The sequence below is a fragment of the Sturnus vulgaris genome, chromosome 20, assembly GCF_052056855.1.
Source record: "Sturnus vulgaris isolate bStuVul1 chromosome 20, bStuVul1.hap1, whole genome shotgun sequence".
Taxonomy (NCBI): Eukaryota; Metazoa; Chordata; class Aves; order Passeriformes; family Sturnidae; genus Sturnus; species Sturnus vulgaris.
Genome location: NC_142262.1, coordinates 6,284,532 through 6,299,718, shown reverse-complemented (window position 1 = coordinate 6,299,718; position 15,187 = coordinate 6,284,532). Strand labels below are relative to the sequence as shown.

The 15,187-nt window shown below is 58.6% G+C and overlaps 1 protein-coding gene across 1 annotated transcript; it reads left to right on the top strand.

Annotated features, from left to right (window-relative positions):
• The first annotated feature begins 4,277 nt into the window (after nucleotides 1-4,277).
• On the top strand, nucleotides 4,278-14,706 carry GRIN2C (glutamate ionotropic receptor NMDA type subunit 2C). The gene is made up of 12 exons (XM_014878138.2): nucleotides 4,278-4,685; nucleotides 6,189-6,784; nucleotides 7,309-7,423; nucleotides 7,980-8,191; nucleotides 8,305-8,473; nucleotides 8,804-8,957; nucleotides 10,252-10,377; nucleotides 10,462-10,691; nucleotides 10,903-11,063; nucleotides 11,603-11,790; nucleotides 12,319-12,551; nucleotides 12,947-14,706. The coding sequence occupies exons 1-12, from the start codon at nucleotides 4,278-4,280 to the stop codon at nucleotides 14,354-14,356; spliced, it is 4,002 nt and encodes a 1,333-aa protein (XP_014733624.2). The 3' UTR covers nucleotides 14,357-14,706.
• The last annotated feature ends 481 nt before the right edge of the window (nucleotides 14,707-15,187 follow it).

Here is a 15,187-nt window from a genome sequence, read left to right as displayed (position 1 = left end):
CTGCCTCCAGCCGCCGCTGCAGAGCCGCCGCCGCCGCCGCCGCCAAGGACGAGCCGGGACCGACGGCGGCCGCCGGAGCCCCCCGCCAGCCGCGGCGGGGCCCGACCCTGCCCCGGGGGGCTGCCCCGCAGGAGGAGAAGCTTTGGAAGAGCCGAGCCCCCGGTGGGACGAGCCCCGCCGGAGCCGCTGGGCATGTAGGCACCGAGCAGCAGCGGTCCCGTAAGTACCGGGCGGGCCGGGGGCAACCGGGGCCCGACGGACTCCGCTGCCGCCCTGCCACCGCCGCCAGCAACTTTTAGGGATGAGGAGGTTGTTTTTTCTGGGGTGGGGGCTTTTCCTGTCCGTGTTCCGCTACCTCAGCATCCCCCCGCATCCTCAGAGCTCCTGCTCCCCATCCCGGGCACGGGACGGAAATGAGCCTTGATCCCGGGCGCTGCTCTGGGGGGTTCTGGGGGGAGTGGGAGGCAGGAAAAATTGAGGAGACCTCCATGGGTGCCACCAGCCCTGTGTCCCCCGCCGCCACCTTGCGTAACCCAGCTGCAGGCAGGACACTTGGCGTTTATTTTTGGTTAATCCATATTCGACCTTTTTAAGCTGCGTTTCGGTGCGTGCGTGTGTGGGGCCCTGAGCATCGCCCCGGCCCGCAGCCCCCGGCCCGCAACTGTTGCTGTCGGAGGCGCGGGCGAGGAAGGGGAGGATGATGAGGAAGGGAAAGGTGATGCCGGCTGGTGACGGATGAAGGTTGAAAGGAGACGGTGCTTGCCAGGGGCTGCCAGTGCTTCTCTCTCCCGAGTCATCCCCCCTGCATGGGGACACGGATGGGGATGAGTTTGCTTTGGGAAGGTTTTGCTGCTTTCTTCCCTTCTGAGGGGCTTCATCGAGGTCTCCTTGCTCCACAGGGGTGTCCCCAGCGGGGAAATGACGAGCCCTGGCACATTCCAGTGCCCTCCTCTGTGCCCCCCTCCTCCCCACATGGCTCTCACCAGGTCTGGCTTTGCTCTGTCCTTTCCGTCCATCAGCAGCAGTTCCTCATCCCCTGGCGCAGGCTGCGTTTTCCCTCTGATTTCAGGCTCGGAAGCTTTTCTGGGGGGATAAGCTTTCTCTTTCCTGAGTGATATTTTACATTTTGGAATTTTATTTCTCCCATTTCCGACATCAAAATGTCTGCATGAACTCTCCCTCTCTTGGAACAGGGGAAGGAGTGAGGGCAAAAATGAGGTTTAAAATGAGGAGAAAACTTTCCCTGTTGCATTAAAATGACATTTCAGGGTCTGGTGAGAGGTAAGGGTTCTCTTGGTGCCTTTAGCACAAGGTTTCTGTGACTGTGGTGCACCAGGGGAAGTTGTGCCTAGGTAGGTGGTTAACCTGCTCAAAACTACCCTAAAGCAACAAAAAACAAGTGCCAAAACCACCAAATAGCTTTGTGGTGTCCCCTGGTCCTTGGGGAGGCTGCCAGGAGGTGGCATTGCCTTGCCCAGGCTCCTGGCCATGGCCACTTTCCTCCTGATCCTGACTGGCCACTGGCCCTTCACTCGGCTGGAAAACCTCCTTTTTGGGAAAGTCTTTTTCCAAGGGACCAATTCTGCAGTGCTTCCTGCAAAGGGGTGGGAAATACGGATTTTCTTTAAGCTGACATGGGCTTAGCTGTGTTGTGCTGAGCACAAGAGCAGCCCCAGCTCTGGCAGTAGCTCTGGGATGGGCTCAGTTTCTCCTCAGCCTCCACCACTTTCCTGAAATCTGTCATTCCCCCCCAAAAAACCTCAAGTTCTATATTCCTCTAGATCAGTATGAGAAACCATAGGCTGGAAACACATGGTGTTAGCTGGGCTGGAGGAGCTGGTTGCCCATTGCCTCCCAAATTCGGCCATTTTGGAGCAGCCTTGTCTCCAATCTGCCCTTGCCAGCCACAGGCTCTCTGGCCTTAACCCCTCCATCCTCTTCCATGTCCACCAAAGGCTGTGGTGAGCCAGCCTGACTCTGCGTGGTGGCACTGGATTCCTGGAAAGGATGGAAATTCATTGCCCTGGTTGTCTCAGCACTGGCTGAACGATGGGATGAGCCCATGCCCACCTCCCCTCTGCTGCTGCCATTTGCTCTCTGGCTGTGAGGGATGGGGATATTTTCCACCTGTGGCTTGGTCCATGAGAAACCAGATTTCTCAACCCTGACCCCAGTTCCCAGCCAGGAGCAGGAAGTGTGACAGAGCTTGGCATGGCAAGGGACAAACAATGGTCTGTGCCTGGATTACTCGGTGCTGGAAGAGGCTCCCGAGCTTGGGCAAGAGCTGAGTTGAGGAAGAGGAGGATAAGGGCCTGGAGTAGGTGAGGTGCCAGGGCTGGCAGGAGCAAACCCCATCAATCACCACAAGGGCCCAGAATATATTTAAATGTCCTTGAGGAGGGCTCAGACGGGCAGTGCTGCTGGCAGGGTGGTTCTGTTTGTTTTGGGTGGCGTGTTGCTCCCCTTCCTCTCTGCTCGGGTAGCTGATGCCGGATTCCCGATGAATTATTTATCACAGGACTAAAAATACTTGGGAATTTGCAGTGAGGAGCAGGCAGTGCAGGCTGCCCTGCCACTGAGCTGGCCGTGCCAGAGCATGGGACGCTGCCAGCATGGCATGACTCACCTGCTGCCCTCTCTGGCCAAGGGGCCCGGCTGCGGCCGTCGGTGTGGCGTTGTGGCTCCTGCAGCTCCACCAGCTGTGATGTGGAGTGGGAGGGGGATGCAGTCAGGTAGGGTGAATCCCCTGGGTGATGGTGGGTGCTGGAAGTGGATGATTCCCTGATGAAACTCACCTGGTTAAGAGAGATGCTGCCCGGTGAGCATCAGTGCCCAGACAGGTGCCCAAGACTTCCTGGAACGGGAGAGAAATGTGTGGTTTGTGTTCACCATCTCTCCGGACGTGACAGCCCCAGTGTTCAAATCTGCACCAAGCAGCTCTTGCAGGGTGCCCAGCCTGGCAGCTGCTGGGTTTATATCCTGCATTTTCAGTCCAACGCGCCGGCAGCGTTTTCGCAGTGTGCTGGTGTCCGTCACTGCGGCAGGGAGCAGTGTTGGGGTGCAGGTCACCAGGGCAGCCCAGACCCCAAAGCCAGCTGGGACTCCGTGAAAGGAGCATCTGGCTGTGCTGGAGACACGTTAAGCAACAGCAGCTTTTAATTGCAAGTGATGTTCCTTAGCACCAGCTGGCACCTTGCTGCATGAAGCAACACTGGTGCCTGGCTGGTGCCACTGTGGAAGGGCTGCTTGTCCCCCTCCCTGCTGCCCAGCTCGGCATGAGGGTGACAGCCCTGGGAGAAATGGGGCTCAGAGGGGCTTGGATATCCCTGGCCACAGGTTGGTTTTGGTGGTGGTCTCTGAGAGGTGAACTCCAGCACAAGGGTGCATCACTGTGGGCAGGGATGTGTCCTCCTTCAGGGGACGGTCACCCCAACTGCTGCAGCTTGAGCACCCACTGGCAGTGGGGACCTGGCAGGGAGGATGTGCCCAAAAGCCCCTGAGAGTCTGGATTTGGGGTGCAGCCAGCAGAGACACAGTGTGAAGGGTGTCCCCTCTGGGTGGGCACTGCCAGCAGGGGACACACACTGCAGATAAAGAGACGAAGGAAAGCTGAAGGATGCTGTGGAAAACTTGGAGGGAAAACTTGGAGATATAGAGCCAGATAGGTGCATTGGTTGGGATTTTGTGGCAGAGAAGGGGCTGAGGTAGAGTAAAGGGCTGGAGACAGGCAGCAGGACAGGCAGGGGAGGGGATCAGCTACGTTAGTAACTGTGATTTGCAAAATCTAAACAAGCAGGGTGCAGACCCAAACCATTCTTCAAGGGCAGAGCCTTTGAATATTGAAGGTGGCTCTCTGCTGCAGAGAGAGGCACCAAGGAGCTACCGGCCCCTCCTGGCATCTCTTACAGCCGTCCCTGTCCCTGACTGAAGGGATTGTATGGACCAGTGTAGCAGTGGTGGCTTTTGGATGGGATGGGAGGGCAGTGGGAGGGAGATGGCGATGGTGGTGGTAGGAAGCAGGACTGGCTGTGAAGGGTGAGTGATTGATAAGACTGGAGACAAGTGACACAGCACTGAGGGGTACAGTGGGTGGTGAGTACAACCCTGTGGTCATTCCTTCACCACGTGTCCAAGGGATGGGGGTCCCCTCGTTCATCCCTCAGTGGTGATGCCCCAGGGCAGTGGGGAGGGCTGGGGTGAGTGGGGCTCAGGGTCCTGGCGTGCAGCTGGATGCGAGTGGCTGTGTCCTGTGTGCTGGCAGGGACACGCTGGTGGACATGGGCAGAGCGCCGGCACACACTCTGCTACTGTGGATGGTGCTGGGCTGCTCGGCTGCCTTCACGGACATCCTGCTGCCGGGCCCTGAGGAGCCAGTGGTCAACGTGGCCGTGGTGTTTGGGGGCACGTCCTACCCCCTGCACATCCGCTCCCGCCTGAGCCCCCAGAGCTTCCTGGACATGCCCCTGGAGATCCACCCCATCACTGTTGTCGTCAACAACACCAACCCCAGCACCCTCCTCACCCACATCTGCGACATCCTCGCCAGCCACAAGATCCACGGCATCGTCTTTGAAGACAACGTGGGCACGGAGGCCGTGGCCCAGATCCTTGACTTCATCTCCTCCCAGACCCAGGTCCCTATCATCAGCATCAGTGGCGGGTCTGCAGTGGTCCTGACCCCAAAGGTGAGGAGCTCATTGGTATTTCCGGGGGGATGAGAGAAATGAGGAACTGTTAGAGCAGGGTAGGGAAGGGATATGGAATGCTGGAGGGCAGAGAAACTGCTGAGCTGCAGTCTTTGGGATCAGGGGCAGGAATGGTGGATCAGTGGCTTTGGCACTGTGGCTGACTGGAGTGGTGGGACATGGTGGGGACTTCATGGAGGGGCCCCATTAATGGGATGTGGGAGAGGACCTCAACGCCCTGTGGAAGGACCTGCCCTGGTGTGCTGCTTCCATCCACGGGATGCTGGGTTGGTGGCACTGGGGCTAATGGGCAGTGGCAGGGTTATCACAACCTTATCTTCCTCCTGCCCTGCTGGGGCTGGACCCAGCCCTGGAATGGCAGGGTGGGCAGCATGAAGAAGCCTTGCTCAGCTGTGGTGATGATCTCACGGCTGACACAGGATTTCTGTCTTTGCTCCTCACTGGCATCAGACGCTGTCACTTACTGTCACCTGCCTGCTGGGAACTGCGGGTAGCAGGGAGAGCTGGAGCCAGGCTGGAGGGTCCTGGGTGTGGAGATTTGGGTTATCCCCTCAGAGCAGCTCATCCCTCCCTGCCCAGCCTGGGTGCTGGAGGGGTTTCAGTGCTTGCTCTTTCCTGTGGCTGGAGATCCTTCCCCTTCAGGGAACAGCTTTTATGCTTTTCTTGTATAATGTTTTGGGGTCCAGTCCTCCTGGATTGCACCCCCACAGCCCTGCCTGTACCCACTGGTGCTCGTGGAGCACCTCGAGTTCATTGTAGGTGGGTGGCAGTGGCTGCAGTGGGCTATGGTTAGTGCAGTGGACTCAGGTGGGTGTAGAGGGCTCAGATGGAGCCTGGAGCTATGGAAAAATATCCATGGCTTTGCTGTTGGGGTGATTTTCTGCAGCTTTCTCCAGGGGTTGGGTATTTCGGGGTCAGTGGAGGGATTTGTCTTCTCCTCCTGTCTGGGATTCTCTGGGCTCACCCCAGACTACTTCTCTGGAGGTGGAGGGGGTCTGGGTGGCAAAACCCTGCTGCCTGCACGTGACCTTCGGCAACTGCCATTCGCTGAATCATTTAAGACAGAATCAGACCAATTAAGGTTTGCTAATGAGAGGCCAGATGGCCAGGGAGGTGGAGCGGGAGGGAAGGAGCCACACAGGCTCTGGCTGCAGGTAGTGAGATGAAGCAGGGATGGGATTTATGCTCCTCTCCCACCTCCTTCTCCTGGTTTAAGGAGAAACTGATGATCTCCTTTGGAGGAAGGAGGAATTTTTGGTCAATATGCTAAGAAATGGATGTGAAGCTGCAGGAGTTGACTCTGCATAGGGTGAAGTTCTTTGGAGGAGGATTAGTCTGATTTTGGGTGCCTCCAGCCCGTGGACTGCACCAGTTCATGGCAATCTTGAACTTTTCATGATGGCAAATTCAAGGAGGCTTGCATGGGTGCAAGAGACCTGGATCATGATGCCAGAGCAGCCTCTAATCCCTCTCCTCCCTCAGGAGCCTGGATCAGCTTTCCTGCAGTTGGGTGTCTCCATTGAGCAGCAAATCCAGGTGATCTTCAAGGTGCTGGAGGAATACGACTGGGGCTCCTTTGCTGTTATCACCAGCCTCTACCCAGGCTATAACATCTTCCTGGATGTCATCCGCTCCTTCACAGATGCCAGCTACTTTGGCTGGGAGCTGCAGGAGGTGCTCACCTTCGAGATGAGCCAGGACCAGAGCAGCTCCAGGACGCAGCGGCTCCTGCGCCAGATTGATGCCCAGGTCCTCATTGTTTACTGCTCCCGAGAGGAGGCTGAGTATCTCTTCTCCATGGCGGAGCAAGCTGGGCTTGTAGGGCCAGGATATATCTGGATTGTGCCCAGCATGACAGTGGGCAACATGGAGGTGCCACCCTCCTCCTTCCCGGTGGGCCTCATCAGCGTGGTGACGGAGAGCTGGAAGCTGAGCCTGCGGCAGAAGGTGCGGGATGGCGTGGCCATCATTGCCATGGGGGCAGCCAGCTTCTTCCGTGCCCATGGCTACCTCCCAGAGGTGGGGAGGGACTGCTGGACCCCCACCAGGGCCACCACCACCAACACAAGCTTCTACCGGTGAGGCATGGGGACCTCTGGGATGGGTGGGAAATGGGAGGGGCGGGGAAAAGGAGAGGGAAAGGGCACGGGAGGAGAGCGATGGAGCTGGCGAGCAGCAAGGATGATGTTCACTGAGGGCTGCAGCTGATAGTCCGTGCCTCTTGGCTGGGATTCTCCTGGAGCATCTCCCCAGAGATCTCCCAGCATCTCCCTTGCCTTTTCCCATGTTTCTTGGCAACTCAGGATCCCTGAGGGTCTATCATAACTCTGTGGCACCTTGGGGCTGCTGTGGCAGTCTGTGCATCCTCAGCCCTGCAGTGGGCCATCATCCTCGGTGCCTCCTTGCTGGAGGAACTTTCTCCAGCTCCTCTCTGCCCCTTGCATGGGGGCTAAAGCTGGTCCCCTGCTCTCAGCCCCACATGTCTCCATGAGACCTGTGGCAGCCTGGCTGAAGGAGGAGAAGGAGAAAAGGAGAAGGAGAAGGAGGGCTGTACAGTGCAGGGCTGCACAGCCAGGGGCTTACAGGCTCTGTGTCCCACCAGGCACCTCCTCAATGTGACGTGGGAGCACAGGGACTTCTCCTTCAATGAAGGTGGCTACCTGATCAGGCCCACCATGGTGGTGATCACGCTCAACCAGCACCGGCTCTGGGAGATGGTAGGACCCCCAGGCCCCCTGGGATAAGCACACTGCAGGGTGGCTGGGCAGGATGAGCCTGGGACCATGCACAGGCTGGAGTCCCACCTGGGGTGGGTTGTACCATGCAAAACCCAAAAGTACCATGGCTGATCCCAAAAGTACTCATGGTGCCATGGTGGGGATTTGCAGTGATAATGAGCATCCAAACTCTGCCAAGAGTTGTCAGTTTTCCTTTGCAATTTGGCTGATAAGTTCAAAAACAGTCAGAAATGCAGATGCCCACCTCTGGAGAACAGCAGCCAAACACTTAGACCTGAAACAAGATGCACGGGGGGGTTTTTGGTAGTTTGGAAGTATTTTGGGTAAAGTTTGGCCAGGTTTGTGCTCACCTGAGTGTGAAGCTTGGGGCTCGGGAGGAAACACCTCACCCCATGATCCAGGGGTGCGTGGGGAAAGGTTTGCTGAGATGGGGCTCACCAGGAATAAGCCCCAAAGGTGGGAGGATGGATATGAGATCACGTGTGACCCACAGAGCCCAACACCGGGGTGACCATGTGCTCTCCCTTGGGGGCAGGTGGGCAAGTGGGAGAAAGGCATCATCCACATGAAGTACCCGGTGTGGCCCCGCTACGGCTCCTTCATGCAGCCCGTGGTGGACAACCGGCACCTGACAGTGGCCACCCTGGAGGAGAGACCCTTTGTCATCGTGGAGAACACAGACCCCAGCACGGGGGTGTGTGTGCGCAACACCGTGCCCTGCCGCAAGCAGACCAACTCCTCCCAGAGGTGAGCAGGGACCTGCAGCTCGCCAATTCTGGCCACCACTCCCTTGGCACATGGTGGCCAGGGTGCTCAGAGCATCTCTGTTTGGTCCAACCCATCTTTCCTGGTGTTTCCAGTGGTGATGGCCTTGTGGATCCCTACACCAAGCTGTGCTGCAAAGGTTTCTGCATCGACATCCTGAAGAAGCTGGCCAAGACAGTGAAGTTCTCCTATGACCTCTACCTGGTGACCAATGGCAAACATGGCAAGATTGTCCGTGGGGTCTGGAATGGCATGATTGGTGAGGTAGGGATGGGCATGGCTCAGACCCCTGCTTTGACACTCCCTGGAGAACACCACTCACCCCTGAGCTGGTGAAGATGGGATTTGTGGTGGGACTGTGGGCAGGGGCCAGCTTGGCATGAGCTCCTCCTTGGTGGAGGAGTCAGACGAACACTTACACCTCCACAGCAGGTTGTGTTTGTGCCACTGCTCACTTGGGAAGCTAATATATATTTTTTAAAACACAAAAATTACGGCTGGAAATGCTGGAGATGAGGAAATGCCTGGGGAAAGTGGTCTGGGTCCCTCTGCTTGTCCTTCTTCCCATCCCAAGCCCACTTGTCCCTTTTCTAGGTGTACTACAAGCGTGCAGACATGGCCATTGGCTCCCTCACCATCAATGAGGAGCGGTCTGAGATTGTGGATTTCTCTGTGCCCTTTGTGGAGACAGGCATCAGTGTCATGGTGGCCCGGAGCAACGGCACCGTGTCCCCCTCTGCCTTCCTGGGTGAGCCCTGTGTCCCCCTGTCTTTCTGCAGGTTCATCCCATGCTTCTACAAATGCAAATTGGAAATATTTTTCAGTTTTAATAACTTTCAAGGAAAAAAGCCTAAGTCATAAGGGAAAGAGATTGTGCTGTTGGCTTTGGGGTTTCTTCCTTCCCTGCCTGAATAATCCTTTTATTATAGAGATGGAAGCTGGAGACTGAGGCTGGGCTCAGTGGTTTTCCCCTCTTCACTTTTTGTGTGGAGGAGGGAGCATGGGGACATGGGGGGATTTGACAGCTTTGGGGACACATCTCTGCCACCGTCACCAGAGGCAGTGGTTAAGCCAGGTGTAGGAAACCACTACTGCTAAAAGTTTTATTTAATGAGTTTTACACCAGCAAAGCTGCAGCCCAGGAAGGGGAGGAGACTGGCCAAGGTCATCAGGAAATTCAGCTCAGGCAGGGCTCTTGGCTCTTGGCAAGGGCACAGCAGCAATGTCCCAGCTCAGCTGGTGCTGAGTTCTTGTGTGGGGAGGGTGCAGGTGAGTGCTAGGGAGGCCATGGAAGGTGGGACCATCAGCCTGGGCACATCCTCCCCATCCTGTCCCTCCACACCACGGAGCCCAAACTCCCACGGAAGCAGGGTCACCTTCACCAGCCCCAGGGACAGACAGAGCATCCTGCCCTGGTTTGGCAGGGCCAGGGTCTGCTGTCCCCATGTCCCCGTGTCTCCTGCCTCTGTGCTAATGAGCCACATCCCCGTCAGGGGAGGCCTCTCCTCCCTGACAGCAAAGGACGTGCTGACAAATGGACCTCGGCGGCTGCACGTTGATGGCTCGGATGCCTCCCCAGTGCTGCTCCATCCCAGATCATCTTGGGCAGGCAGGGGCTCATGGCCTGTCCCCACTCCCGGGGGACTCTCCCCAGGGCTGAGCAGGGCTGGGGGGCTGGTTCTGTGCCTGATGCAAGCACAGTGCTGTGGCCAGAACTATCACGGGGAAGAACTTGTGATCCCATGGGAAACCCTCCTGCAGTGACTCTGGAGAGGGGCAGCATTTTGTAAACATCTTCCTGTTGGTGAGAACCTGATTAGGTCTAGGCAGGGAAGCGTGGCTGTCTCCCCTAGCTCTGCAGTAACCCCCTTCCCTCCTGATTCCCTGTGGAGCTGTTTGGCCATAGTGCTGCCAATCTCCAACTCCTCTCCAAGGAGGGGCAATATGCAGGATTAACCCCATCCATCCAGGAGGGCTCCTGGCAGTCCTCAGAGGACCAGGGGATGTCCTTGGAGGCTCACAAAGTTCTTCTTGCTTCACAGAGCCTTACAGCCCAGCCGTGTGGGTCATGATGTTTGTCATGTGCCTCACTGTGGTGGCCATCACTGTCTTTGTGTTCGAGTATTTCAGCCCCGTTGGCTACAACCAGAACCTCACCAGTGGCAAGAGTGAGTTGGGGAGGTGGGAGCTGGGAGGGGGAACACCTCCCTGGCAGGGTTGACAACCCTCCCCTCTGTTCCCTGTCCCTGCAGGGCCGGGGGGTCCCTCCTTCACTATTGGCAAGTCCATCTGGCTGCTGTGGGCTCTGGTCTTCAACAACTCAGTCCCCATCGAGAACCCCAAGGGCACCACCAGCAAGATCATGGTGCTCATCTGGGCCTTCTTCGCCGTCATCTTCCTCGCCAGCTACACGGCCAACCTGGCTGCCTTCATGATCCAGGAGCAGTACATTGACACTGTGTCGGGGCTGAGTGACAGGAAGGTGGGGCTGATCTTTGGGGTGGGAACGCTAAAAAATCCCTAAAAAAACCCCAAACTTTTTGAAGTTGCTGGCATTGATGTGTATGAAGCTACACATCACTGCCAGCTGGCTGGGCATGAGTGCATGAGTAGAGGGTTGGCTGTGGGGAGGGGACATGCTGGGGACATGCTGAGCACCGTGTGATGCCACCCCCTGGGGCTCCCCATTGCAGTTCCAGAGGCCACAGGAGCAGTACCCACCCTTCCGCTTTGGCACTGTCCCCAACGGCAGCACTGAGAGGAACATCCGCAGCAACTACCCCGACATGCACACCCACATGGTGAAGTACAACCAGCGCTCTGTGGAGGATGCCCTCACCAGCCTCAAAATGGGGTACGGCTCCCTGAGATGGGGTATGGCTCTCAGAGCTCCTTCAAATGGCATACAGCACCCCCAAATAACTTTGGCTCCCTGGAATGGGGTACAGGACCTCCCAGATGGAAAAGGGATTTCTCAGCTGGGGTACAACCCCCCAGAAGTTGGATGTCAGTCCTGCAGGCTGTATCCAGCTCTCCCAGACAGGATATGGCTCTGTGCATCTTCCCTGGATGAAGTACAGACCCCTAAACAGGGCACAACCTGCTGCAGATAGGGTACAGCTTCATACAGCTCCCCTCAGAAGGGATGCAGCTCACCCCAGACGGGGCATGGTTCCCCTAAGTGGTACACAACTCCCCCCAAGGTTGGATACTTCCCCTCCAAGTGTGTTTACAGAACTCCAGGATGGGTCAGGGATCCCAAGAGCACACAGAACCCCCTCCAGATGGGCAACAGCTTTCTGAAAGGGACAGAGCTCCCCAAATAGGCACAGCCCTTCCCCAAAAAAGGGCTTTCAGACCCCCCCCTCACCGTTCCTTCTGTTGGTGGGGCAGGAAGCTGGATGCCTTCATCTACGACGCGGCGGTGCTCAACTACATGGCGGGCAAGGACGAGGGCTGCAAGCTGGTGACCATCGGCAGTGGGAAGGTGTTTGCCACCACGGGCTACGGCATCGCCCTGCAGAAGGACTCGCGCTGGAAGCGGGCCATTGACCTGGCCCTGCTCCAGTTCCTGGGAGATGGTGGGTGCTTGTGTGAGCTCCTCGTTAGCACTGTGCCCATCCTCACCCTACTCCTACCCTGCAGATTAACACAGGGCATAGGGCTTTGGTCCTCAAACTCTGTGCAGCCTTCATGGCTGACGTTCTCATGGCAGGATGGCAGTGAGGGACTTCACCAGCTCCTTTCAGGGGATATGAAATCCTCTGGATGTTGTGGGTGTCATTCTCTCTGGGGTTGTAAAATCCTGGAGATGGCTGCGCACAACATTTGAGGGTCCTGAGGAGAAGCCTGGGAAGAGGATAGTAAGCATGGCTGGCTAGCACATGGGTGGGGGATAGAGTCATGAGAGGGCCCTGGAGAGGGACAAGTGGCTGGAGGGATGCTCAGGCCAATGGCAGCAGCAAAAACTAGGTGATTCCAGCTCCAGACGCTCAGGGCTCTCTTTTTCCTCCTCCACCCACAGTAGGGTGGAAAGAGACAAGGATGTGCTTGGGAAGATGATTCCCAAGGGTGGATTTTCACCCCCTGAACTATTGTGCATATCCCAGGTGACACCCAGAAGCTGGAGACAGTTTGGCTGTCAGGGATCTGTCAGAATGAGAAGAACGAGGTGATGAGCAGCAAGCTGGACATCGACAACATGGCTGGAGTTTTCTACATGCTGCTGGTGGCCATGGGGCTGAGCCTGCTGGTCTTCGCTTGGGAGCACCTCATCTACTGGAAGCTGCGTCATTCTGTCCCCAAATCCCACAAGCTTGACTTCCTCCTGGCCATCAGCAGGGTGAGGGATGCTGACAGGGGCTTTCAAGGGGCCCACATGTCTCCACACGGTGTCACAGGGGTGGACATGGCTTGGTGGGCATTGTCCTTTAACCTGCATGGGAAGGACTGGAGATGTTCTTGTTGATGTGAGATCTTGGTGAGAAAAGTCAGCTTTTGGGGAAAGGGCGCAGTCCTGGGAATGACCCCATATCCTTATTATCTTCTCTGGGGAAAAGGGTGATAGAGGATGGTGCCACCCACACTGACAAGTGCTGGGGGTGCTGGGGAGGGGGCGTGAGTGCTCTGAAGCTACCTCAGCCTCAGCAGCATGAATTCAGCTCAGCAGGGGCGTGTCAGGGGGGCAGGAGCCTACTGACCTTGCTGACAATGGGGGGGGCCCATTTCTCCCCACAGGGCATCTACAGCTGCTTCAATGGGGTGCAGACACTGTCGAGCCCCGGGCGGGCACCCAGACCCGATGTCACTGCCAACTCAGCCCAGGCCAACGTGCTGAAAATGCTGCAGGCGGCCAAAGAGATGGTGCAAACAGCCAGCGTGGGAGGCTCGCTGGAGCAGGCCACCCGCACCATTGAGGACTGGAGCAACCACAGCGAGCGCCTCCAGACCACCTTCTCCCTGAGGACACCCCAGCTCGTGGTGCAGAACAGCACCGGCGCACACCGGGGGCCCCCCTCCAGCCCGCACCCCGCCGAGAGGCTGGGCAGAGCCTACGCTCCCAAGGGTGCTCCCCTGGGGCTGCCGCTGCCCCAGCCCATCCCTGTGGACTCCCGTCTGCACGGGGAGGAGAACTGGAGAGGGGAAAACGATCACCCCCGCCTGCTACACCCCCTCAAGTTTCGAGGTGGCTGTGTAGGGGATGAAGCCCTCACAAATTTCCCCCACCTCCTGGTGAAGACTTCTCCAGGAGGGGATTACGGGGAACAGATGCTGGTGGGGAACCATATCGGGGCTCCCCTACCGCCCCCCACATCCCCCAGGGACCTCCCACCACCGGACATCTACAGGGAGCACAAGCGGCCGTCGGGACGGGGGGAGCGGCTGCAAAACAACCCCCTGCTCCAGAGGGACGGGACGCACGGGGGCTCAGGGACCCTGCCCCGGCTGCTCTCGGCAGCGGAGAAGAAGCGAGAGGCGGGCAGCGCCTTTCTGCCTCCATCCTGCTCTCGCGGAGCCTTCCCCAAAGTCACCAGGACTTGCAGAGCCAGGGGCGAGCCGGCGCGGCCGGAGGCGGCGGTGATGGAGCGGGAGAAGCTGAGCCGATGGGCGAACTCGGCCAGGGTGCCCGGGGAGCGCGGCGACAAGCGGCGTCCCGCGGGGCTGCGGCGCTGCGGGGCCGCTCGCCAGCCCGCCCGCTCCGACGTGCCCGACCTCTTTCCCGAAGCCGAGCCCGGGTACGGCTGCGGCTCCCGTTGCCCACAGGCCGCTGGCCGGCTGCCACCGCACTCGCCCGTGACCAGGCTGCCATCCTACCGGGAGGCTTGCCGGCAAAACCCCCGTGCCACCGCCACAGTGCCGGCGTGCGCTCCCCACGCCTGCATGAACTCCTACGCCAACCTGCCCCTCTACGCCAGACACCTCTGGCGGGGGTCCCCGCCGCCCCGGGGGCACCCCGGGGTGCACCGCTGTGACCGGGGATCCGGGCGCTGGGACAGCGCCTGCAGAGACTGTGGGAGACGCGGGGAGCTGGCCTTGCTGCGGGCGGTGGGGGCGGAGAGGAGGGACCCGCTGGTGGCCCGCGGGCTGGCGAGTCCCTGCGCCGGCGGGTCCTGGCGGCGGGTCTCCAGCCTGGAGTCGGAGGTGTGATGGGGGGACAGGGGAGTGTCCGCACCCCTCTGCCTGCCCTTTGCCCGGGTGTCCCCACGGGCCAGCCAGCGGCTCCCGGCCGGGCTCCGGCCTGCCGGGGTCCTGCTCCGCCGGCAGCGGGATGCTCCAAGCGGTTCGGCGGGTCCCGGTGAGCTCTTTGGGGGAATCAGAGTCAGTCTGGGGGAGTCAGCCTGGCAAGGGCTGGTACATGCTGAGTCGAGCTCTCCCTACAGGCGGGGCTGGCATCGGGGACGCCAAACGCACCGCCGCCGTTTCGCCGTCACGTTTTGGTTTCATTCAAAGGACTCGAAACGCCATTTCCAGGTCATTAAAAAGACATTTTCAGCTGCTTGGGGACCCTTCTTCCATCCTCCGGGGCTGCCCTTGGCATCATGGATTCCCATGAATATTCATGGTCCTGTGCACCCCCTCCCCGTCCGTGTCCCGTTACTGCTGAGCCGCGGCACAGGCTCGTCCCAGCGGCAAAGGAAAGCTGGAAAAGGAAAATGGCAACGGCTCCGAGGGTTTAATTAGGAGCCGTGAGCCTGTGCAGGGGCTGGAGCGAGCTCCGGAGCCGGGGTTCATGCCCCCTGCTCAGGCTTTGGGGTGTTGGGCACTGATGGTCCTGGGCTCGGGTCAGTGAGTGATGCTGTCACGGCTGCAAACGGCAGCCTGGCAGGGATCTCCAGCTCGGCACAGCAGCCCTGGGAAGGTGTGCTGTGGGGAATGAGAAAGGAAAAAATTCCTCCCACCTTCCCAGGCTGATGGAGCCATAAATCAGGTGTGATAGATGAGCCGGGTTTAATTCTTCTCTTCATGTACGTCTGACAC

What these genes read in the sequence shown, in the direction of transcription:
- GRIN2C (XM_014878138.2), top strand. Translation starts at nt 4,278, where the DNA reads ATGGGCAGAGCGCCGGCACACACTCTGCTACTGTGGATGGTGCTGGGC. An exon ending in GAACCTCACCAGTGGCAAGA is followed by an intron (nt 10,378 to 10,461) that starts GTGAGTTGGGGA and finishes CTGTCCCTGCAG; the next exon opens with GGCCGGGGGGTCCCTCCTTC. An exon ending in CGGGGCTGAGTGACAGGAAG is followed by an intron (nt 10,692 to 10,902) that starts GTGGGGCTGATC and finishes TCCCCATTGCAG; the next exon opens with TTCCAGAGGCCACAGGAGCA.